General features: G+C 41.3%; 1 protein-coding gene across 1 annotated transcript in view; it reads left to right on the top strand.

Annotated features, from left to right (window-relative positions):
• LOC137428641 (uncharacterized) overlaps positions 1-17,088 on the top strand; it is a 53,788-nt gene that overhangs the window by 9,401 nt on the left and 27,299 nt on the right. The window contains exons 12-21 of the mRNA XM_078777283.1: positions 1,749-1,887; positions 6,961-7,053; positions 7,423-7,492; positions 9,526-9,663; positions 10,204-10,368; positions 10,669-10,763; positions 10,924-11,050; positions 11,749-11,995; positions 12,948-13,009; positions 14,016-14,113. Coding sequence (XP_078633409.1) covers positions 1,749-1,887; positions 6,961-7,053; positions 7,423-7,492; positions 9,526-9,663; positions 10,204-10,368; positions 10,669-10,763; positions 10,924-11,050; positions 11,749-11,995; positions 12,948-13,009; positions 14,016-14,113 — 1,234 coding nt within the window. The remainder of the gene's footprint in view (positions 1-1,748; positions 1,888-6,960; positions 7,054-7,422; positions 7,493-9,525; positions 9,664-10,203; positions 10,369-10,668; positions 10,764-10,923; positions 11,051-11,748; positions 11,996-12,947; positions 13,010-14,015; positions 14,114-17,088) is intronic.

Here is a 17,088-nt window from a genome sequence, read left to right as displayed (position 1 = left end):
TTTATCCATTAGGCCATTGAGCCCGCACGTTCAAATTATTTTAAAAATATTTTAAAGGGGTATAAAGTGTGTATATATGTATATTTATATGTACAAGATACCAGTGGAAGCCGAGAAACGAATTTTCAGTCCCCATGTTAAAGATGAAAACAGAGAAACCGTCCCCCCAAAAAGGAAGGGGCGCTTTGTGACTCCCTTTATTTCCATACAACATGCAATTTGATGTGGTACAATACTCGTAATGACACTGAAATTCAGGTTTAAGACTAATTACGTTTTAAATACAAGCAAAATCCATTTGCTCATTGTTCAAGATGTTCATTTGTTCATTTTCCAGACGATATAAAAGACTTGGAAAAAGTAAGGGGAAAAGATATTCAACCCAAGCAGGATTCAAACCTACAACCCCCAGCTCGGGAGTCTGATGCCTTATCCATTAGGCCATTGGGCCAGCGCATTAGATTTGTGTGATAATATTTTGAAGAGTTATATAGTGTGTGTATATTTATATATATATTTAATTTCAAAGCAAAAACGATAGCACTTGCATGGAATTTGTTTTAAAAGCCATTAACTAGACCTATTGGCTGATGTATATTTCAAGCTTAAGCTAGTTTCAATGTACGGTCCTTGAGATATGAGCGCCAATACATCTTGGGCTGACGGACGGACGGACAGACACCAACATGATTTCGCGGGTTTTCTAAATAAGACTCAACAATGCATGAACGGACGTTGCTGAAATTTTGAACATATGACTTCAATGTACAAAGTATTTACTTCTGAAATGTGCAGCCAATTTCCTCCAATACAACAACAAACAACAACATGCATTTTAAAAGGCCATTTTCCCTGCTAGAGCGGGGGTTAGCCTTGCGGTCCCCATGACAATCTTCTCCATTTTGCCCTATTTTCTGCATCTCTCCTTGTTAACCCCCTTGCCCACATTTCTTCTTCCACCATCTTTAGCCAAGTCTTTCTCGGTCTTCCCCGTCTTCTACTTCCTTCTACATTCATTTCCATCACTCTTCTCAACCAGTCACTTTCATCCTTCCTCAACACATGACCAAACCATCTCAACCTGTTCCTCTTCACAGCATCAATCACAGGCTCTATTCCCATCATCTTTCGCAATTCATCATTTGTCTTCCTCTCTCTCAACGATACTCTGCTGAGATCAATTTCCTCCAATAGAAGCTGAGAAATGTGTTTTCATTCTTGATAACCAACAAAAATGTTCGCTAACATTGCGTCCAAGGGAGAGCCCATGGCCACACTGTCAATTTGGACGATGAAAGCGGACATGACTGGCTTTGCATTTTGAGATGCTTTTTGAGCAGACATGGCCATTTTTACACCAACTAAATCGATAAATAAACAATTGATGGTTAATGGTATCCAGACTCTTCATCTAAATTGTGATGCTTATGTTGATATGGATCAAGCGTTGGGATTGAAAAATCAGTGATATGGTTATCAACCATTTTGGAGCAAATGCCTGAAACAGTAATTATATAGCTTGATTGTAACTTGATTGAGGTACAGGCAAAACTAAAAATTCCATGGTACTGCAGTGTCTCATGGGTAAATTTGATACCTCAGGAGTACATTTGACGAGCTATAGGTAAGCTTCAAGGTAAAATGGTCACAAACCTTTTCTCCTGGTGGTGACCAAACCATTTGCCTGAGAAGTCAGTATATTGGGCACACTGGCAGTCCTAACGGAATTAATTCATTATTTCTTGCAGTGAATGTGTCGATGGTCAGTGGTCTTGCAAGAGCTTCAAGCAAATCTCTTTGTGCTCTCTGGAAGGAAATGTCCATCTTACGACCTTTGATCACACAAGCTACAACGTTTTTGCAGAGTGCAAGTTTACCTTTGCTTCGGTAAGTTTTATGATAACAATGTTAATAATCATGGGAATATCATTCATGAAAGCAGTAATACAACATACAATGCCTTCAGAAATTATCAACACCCCTTCACTTTTTCACATTTTGTTGTGTCAGACTGAATTTAAAATGGATTCTATTTGAAAATTTTGTCACAGATCTACACAAAATACCTCGTAATGACAAAGTGAAAACATGTTTTTAGTAATTTTTACAAAATAATTGAAAATGAAATGCAGAAGTATCTAATTTCCATAAGCATTCAGCCCCCTGAGTCAATATTACCGAGAAGTGCCTTTGGCAGCGATTACAGCTTTGAGTCCACTTGATGATGTCTGCATTAGCTTTGCACATCTGGATTTGGGGAGTTTCTCCCATTCTTCCTTGCAGATTTGCTCAAGCTCTGTCAAGTTGGATGGGGAGTGTCAGTGAACACCAATCAAGTCATTTCACAGATTCTCAATGGGATTCAAGTCTGGCCTTTGGCTGGTCCATTAAAGGACTTTCATCACGTTTTTGTTCTGAAGCTTTTCCATTGTTGCTTTGGCTGTATGCTTGCAGTCATTGTCCTGTTGAAACATACATCTTCACCGTAGTCTCACGTCTTTTGCACTCTGAAACAGGTTTCCTGAAGGATTTGCCTGTATTTGGCTCCATTCATTGTTTCCTCTATTCTTACATGTCTTCAAGTTCCTGCTGCTGAAAAACATCCCCATAGCATGATGTTGCCACCACGATGCTTCATGTTGGGGATGATGTTAGATGGGTGATGAGCTATGCTCGTTTTTCGCCAGACATTATTGCACTTTGCATTCAGGCCAAAGAGTTAAATTTTCATCTCATCAGACCACATAATCTTTTGCCTCATGTTCTCGCAGTCTTTCACTTTCCTTTTTTCAAACTCCAGGCATGCTGTCATGTGCCTTTTTCTCAGAAGTGGCTTACGTCTGGCCACTGTCCCACAAAGCCTCGATTTGTGAACTGCTGCAGAGACTGTTGTCCTTCTGGCAGGTTCTCCCATTTCAGCCAAGGAACTCTGTAGTTCTGTCAAAGCGGTCATTGGGTTCTTGGTCACCTCCCCGACCAAGGTCCTTCTTGCCTGGTTGCTCAGTTTGGTTGGGTGGCCAGCTCTAGGAAGAGTCTGTTTAGTTCCATATTCTTTCTATTTCCTAATAAAGGAGCTCACTGTGCTCTTGGGAACTTTCAACACTCTAAAAAATCTTTTATACCCTTCCCTGTATCTGTGCCTCTTCATAATTCTATCTTGATTGAGAGAGTTTCATGGTAGAGTTTCTGCTCTGACATTCACTGTCAACTGTGGGACCTTATATAATAATAATAATACATTTATTTTATATAGCGCTTTTCAAGAAGCCCAAAGACGCTTTGACAGTGTACAAAAAAACAAGTGCAAAAAGACAAAAATATAGAAAGATGTTTCTTTTTAAATAATGTCCATTGAATTGAATTGGCCACAGGTGAACTCCAATCAAGTTGTAGAGACATCTCAAGGATGAGCAAACGAAATTGGATATACCTGAGGTCAATTTGGAGTGCCATAGCAAAGAGGTTGAATACTAATTGATTCACCACAAGCTTTTCATTTTTAATTACTTTGTAATAATTTCTTCAATGTTTTTTTCCACTGACATTATGGGGGTATTATGTTTTAGTCAGTGACAAAAAATCTCCATTTAATCTATTTTAATTCAGGCTGTAACACAAAAAATGTGAAAAAGTCATGGGGTGTGAATACTTCATGAAGACACTATCTGTGCTACGTAATTGTAACAATAACAAGAGTTCTGGTGGTCAAAGTAGACGCGGCATCATTACCACTGCTACAGACCCACCTAAACAGTCCTGAGAGGTTCTGAGCTTGAGTTGAAACCTCTTTTATTTGTTATTTTTCATGCTAAGATGTGTCAAGATTTGTTAGAGATGTGCATGGAAGAAGTTTCGGGAACTGAGTGGCATGCTGACGAGGAGGGAAGTGTCGTTGAAATAGAAGGGAAAGGTGTATGCTGCATGTGTGAGAAGTGTTATGATTTATGGGAGCGAGACATGGGTAATGAACGCAGAGCAGCAACGAAGGCTGGAAAGGGTGGAAAGGCGAATGGTTCGGTGGATGTGTGGAGTATCGTTGTGAGAGAGGAAGACAAATGATTAATTGCGAAAGATGATGGGAATGGAACCTGTGATGGACGCTGTGAAGAGGAACAGGTTGAGATGGTTTGGTCATGTGTTGAGGAAGGATGAAAGTGACTGGTTGAGAAGAGTGATGAAAATGAATGCAGAAGGAAGTAGAGGACGGGGAAGACCGAGAACGACTTGGCTAAAGGTGGTGGAAGAATAAATGCGGGCATGGAGGTTAACAAGGGGAGAAAAAGAAAACAGGGCAAAATGGAGAAGATTGTCATGGGACCTGCAAGGCAGGGAAATTGGCCGTAAAATTTCTGTTGTTGTTGTTGTTGTTTCATGCTAAGCTAAGGACCCTGCCAGTGCTTGTGTCACAAAATTTTCTTGTGAGCATTATTTTATTTGGGTATCTTGTAACAGTAAGAGCAACGAGAACTGCCACTTTATAACTGATGGCAGTGATGACCGGTTTCCTCTGCCTTCCTGCTTTCATACAACCCCACTTTCATTGGACTTGCTTTGATACAACCCCGCTTTCATACAACCCCGCTTTGTTACAACCCCGCTTTCATACAACCCCGCGTTCATACAACCCCGCTTTGTTACAACCCCGCTTTCATACAACCCAGCTTTCATTGGACATGTTTTGATACAACCCCGTTTTCATACAACCCCGCTTTGTTACAACCCCGCTTTCATACAACCCAGCTTTCATTGGACATGCTTTGTTACTACCCGGCTTTCATACAACCCCGCTTTGTTACAACCCCGCTTTTTTACAACCCCGCTTTGTTTCAAACCCGCTTTCATACAACCCCGCTTTGTTACAACCCCGCTTTGTTACAACCCCGCTTTGTTACGACCCCGCTTTGTTACAACCCTGCTTTGTTACTACCCCGCTTTCATACAACCCCGCTTTGTTACAACCCCGCTTTGTTACAACCCCGCTTTGTTGCTACCCCGCTTTGTTACTACCCCGCTTTCATACAACCCTGCTTTGATACATCCTCGCTTTGATACAACCTTGCTTTCACACAACCCCACTTTCAGCACAACTAAACCTACACCGAAAAGTCACATGGCTGGAGAAGATATATTGTGGAGTTTCTTCTTCCTCACAAAATAACAACTTCTTCCTTCCCAACCGTACAACCAATCATATTCAAGTTTTATACAATTATTCCACTTGACATCTTCTACAGGACTTTAAAGTTTCACATCGATCAATGAAGCGGTTCAGGAGATACAAGTTTTTTAAGATTCCCATTGAATTATTTATCGCTGCCAAACCATGTGACCTATCGCAAATTCCAAAACGTTATTTTAGCACACAGACATGGGGAACATATGTTTGAAGTTTCCACTCGAAATGATCAACAATGAGGGAGCAGGTAGGTTTTAAAGGTTTATGCTTCAAAAAATCACAGCTCCCAAACCATGTGACCTACGACATCACAACTCCTGAACGTTTTGTTAGTCATGGGTATGTGGTCATGCATGTAAAGTTTGGCCTCGATCTGTTCAGCCGTTTTGGAGCAAAAAGGGTTTTTGGTGGTTTTAAAGGCTTTTCTCTTTAAACAATATGGCGGCAGAACCACGTGACCTATGACGTCAATATTTTTTCCTGCATCAATTTATCTCTCGATGATGCTCAAGAAATTTCATCCTGATCGGACGAAGTTTTGTACCTGTCGAATTATGACGTCATAATGGAGGGACGTATGCCATAATCCTTCACATGGCTTGTTCTCCATGGAGAGTTCTTTACAATGAGACATGTCTCAATTTATTCTGTGCAATGCCTTTTTAGATATAGAGGTGCAATTTTTTTCTCGTTTTTTCCAAGATGGCGCCCGTACCATGAGACCTATGACGTCATAATTACCCTTAAAATATTCTACAGGCCGATACGCTCCAAGGTGAAAATTTCCTGTCAATCGGTCCAACTTTTACAGAGAAAATGATTTTTAAAGGAAATAAATCCAAAAAATGGCAGTGGCACAATCAGTTAGATGGCCTGAGAAGAAAAAGTTTTGCGTTTCTTCTTCTTCCAACAATAACGAATTCTGACTTCCAGACCGTAGAACCAATCACGTTGAAATTTTAAACACCTATTCCCCATGATGACAGCTACATTACATTAAAGTTTCAGGTCAATCAATGTCGTGCTTCAGGAGATAGAAGGAGGAGATAGGTTTTAAAGTTTATGCTTAAAAACGTCACAGCTCCCAAACCATGTGACCTACGATGTCACAGCCCCCAAACTTTTGCAGGGCTCTTTAGAATGAGCCAAGATTCAATTTTTTCCATTGAGCCGTTTCGGAGATATGGAGGTGCGCATGTTTTCGGTTTTTCGAAGATGGCACCCATATCACGTGACCCATGACGTCATAATTAGCAGTAAATAATTGTATAGGTCTAGCCATTGACTTGGTGAAAATGTTGTGCCAATTGGACCAACGGTTGCAGAGACCAATGGTTTAAAGTTTTCGGACTTGAAAAACAGAGGTGGAAGAAGAAGAAGAAGAATAAACTACAGCAAAAACCACATAATATGTCGAGGAAACCTAATAATAATACTATTGCCAAATGTGGGGTGAGATTGCACGAGACCCCCTCCCCACCTTTCTGTGTCACCTTCTCAGTCCTGGTTGAATTGTCAGTATTGTGAATGGTTGCACCAGAGAGCTCTTTTGCAGATGATTATAGCTGTCAATTTCAAATGAAAATGTTCAGTAAACTGAACAAAAGGACTGAGTAGGATGGGAATGTACCTCCGGTGTATGTCGTGGTGGTGTTTTGGGAGGTGGGGGAGAAGGGGTCTTTCCTCACCTTTACTTACAGAGGCATATTGTCCCACCTTCTTCCATATTATCTTTTAATTTATGGATGTGGGATCACCTCTGAGATGTGTGAATGCTTTGGCAGGCGAGGAGCTGGGTGATAGAAATCTCAACCGTGTCATGTGGTCCAAGGAGCACACAGACATGTCTGTCAGGAGTCACATTCTCTACTCTCACGGTACGAAAATCTTCGGATTCCCCGTCACAATGCTTGTTTGTATTATTCGATATATAAATGTGTGTGTGTGTGTGTGTGTGTGTGTGTGTGTGTGTGTGTGTGTGTGTGTGTGTGTGTGTGTATATATGTGTGTATCTGTGCATGTGTGTGTGTGTGTGTCAGTGCCAATAACTCTTGGCATGTCGTGGAGTAGTTTGACTTCATGGTTAAGTAAATGCAATCTCAGTGGGGATTCCTGTCTGTCAGGCTAACCCGAGCTCCTATAATAACTATAACCAGGCACATTTATTCACGTTATACCTTGTGTTTGTGCTGAAACGAGACTGTTTAACAGAAGTTGCAAGATTACCTTATTCCTCTGTGCTACAGACCAATTTTGAATTCCGTGATAAAGGTGTCTTCACTTTGGACCTTCAGGTACCTTTGCCTTACGAATCAGGTAAGAAGTACAACCAGTTATCAAATAATATATTAAAGCCTTCATGGAGCCAAACAGATTCTCATTATCTGACTTTATTTGTCTCACCCCAAAGGTGATGCAAGACCATAGCAATCCTTCCTAATCCCCCCTCCCCACCCACCCCCCCCCCCTCCCACGCGCGTGTGTGTGTGTGTGTGTGTGTGTGTGTGTGTGTGTGTGTGTGTGTGTGTGTGTGTGTGTGTGTGTGTGTCCATATATTTTCACTTTAAAAATGGTTTTCTTACAACGGCTTGCCAATCGCTGCAAACTTTAAGCATTATGGGGGGAGGGGGGGACTCCGCATGTGGAGTGTTATATTACGAACTCTGACATAGGTCACCTGGCATGGCAGCCATATGTGATTAAAGGAAACAATTTGGACATCATTTTCTCCAAAACCACTCAATTAATTTTTTTTACCTGGCATTTGTCCTCACCTCCCCTGATGGTACATAGGGTGATAACGATGAAGTCATCGGTGAAGTGGTATTCCAGCCATAATTGGTTGAATTAAATTCTTCACCAAAATATCTGAATCTTCATATATCTGATATTTGACCCAATGTGAGAGAAGAATTAAATTTCTGATATTCATAAAACATGCCAAGAAATTATGACATAATAGGGTGCATGGATGATGCAGGTGTCTGGGCCGTAATAGCTGTGGGCCAACTCATGTAAAATGGTCCATTGTAGATACTTGTATGAACGGCTCTAATTTCCCAGGAAAAAAGCCGTTTCAATGATAATTTGTTTCATTTAATTTGCTGATGGTGGGAAATAGTATAATTTCCCAGGCACTCTCACGGTATTCCATCGGTTTCCATCTTTCACCGTTTTCCTGAAACGGTTTCCATCTACAATAATTGTGCATATCCAAACTTTATGTGCACTTGAAAATCCTCACCAATTATCTTGTAATATGCACCGGATTTTCTGATCTTGAGTTTTGGACGGAAGATACCCCTCTCGAGAAAGGTGTCGGCGGATGCTTCCATCTCTCCCCCAATCACTCCTTCTTTCCCGTATTCGGTCCTGGTTATATGTTCAATATACTGAGCATCCGCATCAGAGAGCTCTTTGGCTGACGGTATAACAGACAGCTTCAAACGAAAAATGTTAAGCATACTGAATAACGAACCAATCCTGAATAACTAACCTGAATGGTCAACGAAATAACTAACTAACCTGAATAACTTGATCTCTTCTAACCCCGTGAATTCACCCCAAATCCACTTTTTTTTTGAAATACTGACTTTTTTTCTTTCCTGGAAGTTCCAGCAGTGTCCATGTGTTTTATACTTTCCCACCCTGCCCCCACCCCCCCCCCCCCCCGCCTTCCCATGCCTCCCCCCCCAAGCCCTCTCCCTCCCACATATCTTCCGTTGTCCCTGTTCTCTGCTGTTGTACTTGTGTGTGCTTCCCCCTCTCTCTCCCCATCTTGTCTCCCGCTCCCTTTTTTGTATGTTTTGTGTGTCGGTTTTTGTTTTTTGTGATTGATGTTAGCTCTTACACGAGCCTCGATCTTGTATACAAAAAAAGGAGAATATACAAATATACATTCGGGACATATATTCCCCACCTTTGGAGAGTTGTATCCTGTACTTGCTGATATTCCCAGGTTTACTTTGTCGGACTTTACAAGATGTCGTGACTTTTCATGACTTCATTTGAAGCTTTCTTTGCCCATGTCATAGCATGCTCAGCCACACGAGATGATTATCGTGATTTGAAACTGTTTTTTAAAACATGGTGTCAACAAGTAATTGTAATACATCTGGACAACTTCAGATAACAAAGTCCATATAAAATGCTTCATTGACTCATCATTGTCATTGACTCTTAATGGTAACGGATGACAAAAATTGTGGAAAAAGAAAATCTGTTCATCTTATGTGTACCTGGTCCCCTCGACAATATTGTCAGTATGCGACTCAGTTTCATATGGACTGGAAAGGCAAATTAAATTTAGAGCTTGTCCAATCATACTGACTTGTGCTGCAATTTTCCAGAAACGGTTTCCATCTACTACCAGTCGTCGATGGTGATTGAACTCCAGACATCATTTGGAGTAGCTTTGCAGGTGCATGTGGAACCCATCATGAAGGTGTATCTTCGCGTGCCTTCAAAGTTCCGTGGTGAAACCAAAGGTACACATGACTATTAAAAATGGTCATTCCTTCTGTAAGTGTTGTGATGATCACGATATTGCTGTGAAAGGAAACTCCTCTCAAAGATCCAGAGCATCGAACATAAAGGTGGGATTTATTGCAATCAGCTCATCCAGCAACCCGAACACCTCAATACAAACTACGTGCACAAAGAGAGCATGGCTCAAAAAAGTGAGACTCGATGGCAAATTTTGGATCCAGTGTGAGAGCATTTCACAACAGGAGACAGACTTTCTCACCTGCAGCAGGAGCCTTCCAGTGGTGTCTCAGTTTGTCTGCAGCAGCTCTTTGTTCACTGAGCAGAAATATGTATATCAGATGAGTTTCCAGCAGAAAATATATTGGAGCATGACGGAGAATACCACTCAGGAATCCCCACTGTTTGACTGCCACAGAATTTTGAATCAATTCCTCACCAAATAAACAAATTATGTATTCTGCATGTGCTGGAATGTTGGCATAGACTGTAGATAATAATGTCCTGCCTTTTGTTTTCATTGTCCTTTTCCCTGCGTTTAGGCCTGTGTGGGAATTTCAACGGGCAGGGCATAGATGACTTTTATTCATCACAAGGCATCTTGGAAAGCACACCGGCAGCTTTCCTAGCATCCTGGCAAGTGCTAGCAGACTGTCCGGCTATTGGAGACATCGAAGAGAATCCATGCACCTACAATGTGGAGAAAAGTCAGTGACATCTGTGTTTTATTGTCGTTATCTCAACATGCATGTTTTTACTGTGCGTCTTTCCACATTACTGTGATCAAATATGATGGTGATTCAAAGTTTACCCCAAACATTTGTTAATAACTGCCCTTTAAAAACTAAAGTCTAGCTCAAATTTAAACTACACAGCACTCATAATTATTATCAAAGGGAAGCGATTCGATAAATATTGACAAAACTGCAAAGAATATCAAGAAGAAATGCAAGGAAAAGTTTGTGGTGCTGAAGAGCAGTTGATGTGATGTCATTTCCTTTCATCAGAAACGTTTGCTGAGGGAAGCTGTTCATTGTTGAAATTAAAAGCGGGCCCTTTTGCACCATGCCACAACAGCGTGTCTCCGGATGAATACTACAAGGTAACCATTTAAATCAACAACCAACACCATTTATTCCACAAACTGCAAACGCATCATCAAATGTATGAGGACCAAACTGAAACGCAAAGCGACCACTGAGGTGCCATCTTGTGGTCTGAAAAGTGCTCTGAGATTGTCGTTGTGCTTTTGTTGTTGACAGAACTGTCTGATGGACGTCTGCAATGCGGAAAATATCATTCCAGCCTTGTGTGCTGCATCTGCATCCTATGCGCACGCCTGTGGCGTTCGAGGAACGACAATCATCGGATGGAGACAAGGACTGTGTGGTGCGTCCATCCTTTGCTGAACTCCAAGCACAGTTCACATTTTATTGTTCTGTTCTGACTGTGATGGATCAAGTTTTGTTGAAAGCTTTATGTGAACAAATTAACCACTCGACTAACCTGTAACTAACGTCAAACGTCAATGGGAGTTCATCGGAAAAGAATTATAATCTAGAGAAGAGGAACTGCTGAATGACAGCATTGAAGCATGAAGATAGCACTCCATGATAGCACTCCATTGATAGCATGAAGATAGCACTCCAAGATAGCATGAAGATAGCACTCCATGATAGCATGAAGATAGCACTCCATGATAGCATGAAGATAGCACTCCATGATAGCATGAAGATAGCACTCCATGATAGCATGAAGATAGCACTCCATGATAGCATGAAGATAGCACTCCATGATAGCATGAAGATAGCACTCCATGATAGCATTGAAGCATGAAGATAGCACTCCATGATAGCATTGAAGCATGAAGATAGCACTCCATGATAGCATGAAGATAGCACTCCATGATAGCATGAAGATAGCACTCCATGATAGCATTGAAGCATGAAGATAGCACTCCATGATAGCATGAAGATAGCACTCCATGATAGCATTGAAACATGAAGAACGAACCACCTTAAATCTCAACCTCCCCCCACTTTCTCCCTTCCCTGCCCCCACCCCTGTCTCCCACTCCGCCCCCACAGCTGAACCAAGTTGTCTAGGAAACCAGATATTTTCCTACACAGCACAACTGTGTTCGGAGACTTGTCGCTCACTTGGTGACAAAAGACTCTGCTTGAACAATGACATGCCTGTGGAAGGCTGCACCTGTCCAGTTGGACTTTATCTGAACAGTGAAAATCAATGTGTGAAGGAATCTTTTTGCAACTGCTATCTGGGCAACCGTGTCGTAGCCTATGGCACCAGCATATCTTTCTTTGGGAAGAAGTGGTAAGTGATGGATCATAATTGAAATTTTTATTTATCAAAATTAATTAACTCATTCAAATGTGTTTTTCACGTCGCACATCCACAAAACTCTTACACAGAGATTTCCTATACAGTTCTACCTCTCCTACGGTATTCTTTTATCTGCCCCCCTCTCCCCCCCCCCCCCACCCCACCAGAAACAAAACAATAATTTTGTTCTTGTAAAATACCGAATCTCCCCACCAAATTTCGGCTGAAACCAAACACAGCTTTGAGATGTCCATTTCACAAACTCATGACAGCGAGACAGGGGTGAAAACACAACCTCCATCCATATTCGGTGGCAGAGGCAACTATAATGGCACTCGGTATCGCGCACACCTCTGCCAGATTGAACAATTTACGTTTTGTAGCCCATTGATAGGCCGGATTTCATCTGGACCTTAACCAAAATCTAATCGGCTTGTTCTTGTCACCTCCCATTCATGCACCAAGTTTTATCTAAATGCGTTCCTAACTTTTTGAAATACAGTGTGATATATCGTTTTTGGCCCTAATGGGGAAGAATCACTTTAGAAATAATACAAGTTCTAGTATCTGGATCCGGATGCTCACCAAAATCGAAACAATCCATCCTTGTCACACACCCAACCTGTCCACCAAGTTTCGTCCGAATCCATCCATAACTTTGAGTTATCCTGCTCACAGACTTTGAGTTATCCTGCTGACAGGGGTGACACCATAACCTCCATCCACCTTTTGTGGTGGAGGTAATTAACGCAGAGAAATATAGAGCCCAAAACATTGAATGAGATGTAACAAATAGTTGTTAAAAAAAATAAATGCTTAGCATGGCTGGTCGACTCATTGAGCTCGTACACTTTGAATAGACTATATACCATAAAGGTATAGCAAGAAAAACTCCACAAAGTGGTGTATCACCAAATATCTAAGCCCTGTTTCTGCTTTACAGCTTATGTGAAGCTGGCCAGTTGTACTGTGATGGTGAAACAGAATTTGTACAAGGACAAAAACGTAAGTACAAAATCTTCCATTTTCATATGTTTTATGCATCAAGACAGCACACTTATTGTGCCCCGTCGCACCGCGGAGCGAAAGGGGGACTATGGTTTTCCCCTCCGTCCGTGTGCGCGTCCGTCCGTGCGTGTGTGCGGACGTGCATGCGGGCGTGCGTACGTGTGTGCGTGCATGCATAAGCGAAGGACCGAATTCTAATTTGGTGTGTGGGTGCAACCCACGTCAAATCCAAGTTGGCCACCGCCATGTATGTCTGACACCATGTATGTCTGAACCTTGTGAGCGGAATATCTTGAAAAATAAGCGAAGTACCAACTTCTAATCTGGTGTGTGGGTGTATCTAGGCATAAGGAAGAACGCTATTGAAACTTGGGTCGCCACGTCAAAATCCAAGATGGCCGCCGCCATTTATGTCTGAACCTTGTGAGTGGAATATCTTGAAAAATAAGCGAAGTACCAACTTCTAATCTGGTGTGTGGGTGTATCAGGGCACAAGGAAGAACGCTATTGAAAATTGGGTCGCCACGTCAAAATACAAAATGGCCGCCTTGCGTCTTCCACTTTGTGGAAGTCACAACTCGCATCACTTCACCGACGGGGGACCTAGGCGTAATGCTTGTTCTCAATAAATTCCACAGCTTTCAGGAGCTAATTGAGAATAAGTGTCCTCCTACCCTGATTAAATATTCTGATTGAATTCGTGTTCTCCCCATCCTGGAAAATCCACCCTCCCTGATTTTTTTTGTGAATATACTGCTTTTAGTGGAAAAACAAGAGCTTGGGGATAATAAACAGGTACAACAAATTTCTTTCACAAGGTTGGGAGCACCAAATTATTGTTAAAACAGGTCATTTTACACACAGATAAATTAACTTCTTTCAGGTGATATGTTTGACCTTTGCTTGACAATGAAAGTATTTTTTCTGTATATTTATTTCACAACAACGAATCTAATGATCCATCACTGTCGGCAAAGAGTAATACTTCTATATTTCTGAGCAGCAAACTGCACAGCCCCCAAGGAGTATGTCGACTGCATACAGCCCGGAGACTTGAGGAAGACTTGTGAGAGGACCTGTCGTACATATGCAGTTCCCTGTGTAAGCTTTGCTTTTCCTACAGACTTGTGTGGAACAGCACAATAAACAATGTGCATTGGAAATAAGAACATGCAATAAAATGTGAATTTGAGTAGGATCAATCACATTGATGCATTTGTGCTTTGATGACTGAACAAAGGGGTGTGCTCATTTCTTATGTCCATGTCAAAAAAGGCATCAAATTGCCCATGCAAGCTGACTGATACTAAGATTAACAGGGAGCAAGTAACAGTGCTTTTAGCAGTGGGTGGTTTTGTCTTTGCAATCCATGGCCACGTTTCTGGTGGATTCCCAGCCATCTTCAGCATGGAGTGAATTCTCACCAGGATATATATATATAATATATATATATATATATATATATAATATATATATATATATATATGTATATGTATATATATATGTATATGTATATATATATATATATATATATATATATATATATATATATGTATATATATATATATATATATATATATATATATATATATATATACACATATATATATAACTAGCAGAGGTACCGGCTTTGCACGGGAGTGGGGGGAGAGGAGGGGAGGGGGGAAGAGGAGGGGAGGGGAACGGGGGGGAGGGGGGAGGGGGAAGCGGCGGGAGGAGGAGGGGAGGGGGAAGAGGGGGGGGAGGGGGGACATGGGGGGGGAGGGGGGAAGGGGGGGAGGGGGGAGGGGAAGGGGGGGGAGGGAAGGGTGCGGGGGTGCCCCAGGGGAAGAAGGGCCCCTCCCCTCCCCCTCCCCCCCCTTTCCCCTCCCCCCCCCTCCCCTCCCCCCTCCTCCCCTCCCCCTCCCCCTTCCCCCCTCCCCCCTCCCCCCTCCCCCATCCCCTTCCCCCTCCCCCTCCCCCCCTCCCCATCCCTTCCCCCTCGTTCCCTCCCCCCTTCTCTTCCCCCTCCCCTCCTCCTCCCCCCTTCACACCAGGGGGGTTGACTCAGCCTGTCATCCCACCGAGGTCGGAAGTCGGAACTCATTGTCGTCAAATAAATGTAGCCTGTATGTTTCACTCTTTGTCACATGCCGTTGGTCCCATGTCAATCGGATGAAGTTGAAAAATTAACGTTACGAAGGTTCTCTGGGACGTACTGATTCCGAATAATGAAGTTGAAAAATTAACGTTCCGAAATACGCTAATTACGCTAACAGAAGCGCTGGAGGGAGCACTGCGCTCCCTCCCTTAGATTCCCTCCCTCTTCTGCTAGCGCTAATTACGCGTAACACACTAATTTTAAAACCCGAAGTTTTTTTAATTTTAAGGTGTGCTGTAGTCAGAAGCGCTAGAAGCGCTGCGCTCCCTCCCTTCGAATCCTCTCTCTTCTGCTAGTGCTAATAATACGCTAATTTTAAAACCCGAAATTTTTTTAATGTTTATGTCTCCGTGACATTCCTGGGACCATCCCGAGTCGAACAGTACTTTCCGCTCGCAATCGTCCACGGGTTCTCGAGATCTTAGAGATCATAGATAGATCAGGATACAGACACAGAGGCCAACTCTACTTTATATATATAGATATATATATATCATATATATATACTATATATATATATATATATATATATATATATATATATACATATATTATATATATATATATATATATATATATATGTATATAAATAAATAAATATATATATATATATCTATATATATATATATATGTATATAAATAAATAAATATATATATATATATCTATATATATATATATATATATATATATAATAAATATATATATATCCATATATCTATATATCTATATATATATAAATAAATAAATATATATATATAAATATATATATATAAATAAATAAATAACAATATAACGCACACACAATATGTGCACATATGTGCACACAATACTCCATGTGCATACATGTGCGTGCACACAATATAACAATTGGGAACTGTATATATAAATATATATAATGCACACACACACACACACACACACACACATACACACACACACATCTCACATATAAAACAACTGTGAATGTCTTTTTGGTGTTAGCCTTTGCTTTTGCATTCTGAGTCTGCCTTTAGAGACAGTAGGTGTAAACCAACATGAAAACCAGAGAACTGTCCATGAAAGAAAAGAAAGCTCAAAGAACAGAATAAATAAGTTGGAACCACAGCACAAAAACTGGGCAACACAAATACAACTAGAAAGGGCAATCGCAGATTGCAGACCCTTGCCAGGACATGTTTTCAGTGGTTTTTAAGGCTTTTTTTTGTTGAAACAAATATGGCGGCCGAACCACGTGACCGAAGACGTCGTTTTTTTTTTTTCCCCTCCACCAATTTATCTCAAGATGATGCTCAATAAGTTTTTATCTTGATCGGATGAAGTTTTGTACTTGTCGAATTATGACGTCATATTGGAGGAACCTATGACATCATCATTAAGATGTTATTCACATGGAGAGTTCTTTACAATGAGCCATGTCTCAATTTTTTCTATTCAGCGCTTTCGGAGATATAAAGGTGCAAATCTTTTTGGTTTTCCATGATGGCAGCCATACCACTTGCCCTATGACGTCATGATTATCATTAAAAAAATTATGCGGGTAGAGTTGCACCTATGGTGAAAATTTCCTGTCAATCGGGCCAACGGTTGCAGAGAAAATCATATTTATTCTGTGCGGACAAACAAACGGACTCAAATGCAATACCCTCCCCTCAGGCGAGGGTAACAATTGGGAATATCTTAAATACATACATTATATTATTTTAAAGAAACCACTGGTGTACTTAGCAATAGACAGAAGCCAGGTCGGTCAAGGAAAAGAAATGCAGTTGATGACACAAAAAATTTCCCTCTGTCTTTGTTTTCCACTCTATTGTTGGTGCATCCCCCCTCTCCCTACTCTTCCTGACCTAATGCATGCATCTCTGCTGTTCCTTTTGCATCCTGTTATGTTCTGATCCATTTGGTGTATTCGCTCTTCCACGAGCATCGAGTATG

This window comes from Myxine glutinosa, chromosome 5 (assembly GCF_964187855.1).
Source record: "Myxine glutinosa chromosome 5, kmMyxGlut1.1, whole genome shotgun sequence".
NCBI lineage: Eukaryota > Metazoa > Chordata > Myxini > Myxiniformes > Myxinidae > Myxine > Myxine glutinosa.
Note: the sequence above shows the minus strand (reverse complement) of the source record. Positions and strands in the feature narration are given on the sequence as shown.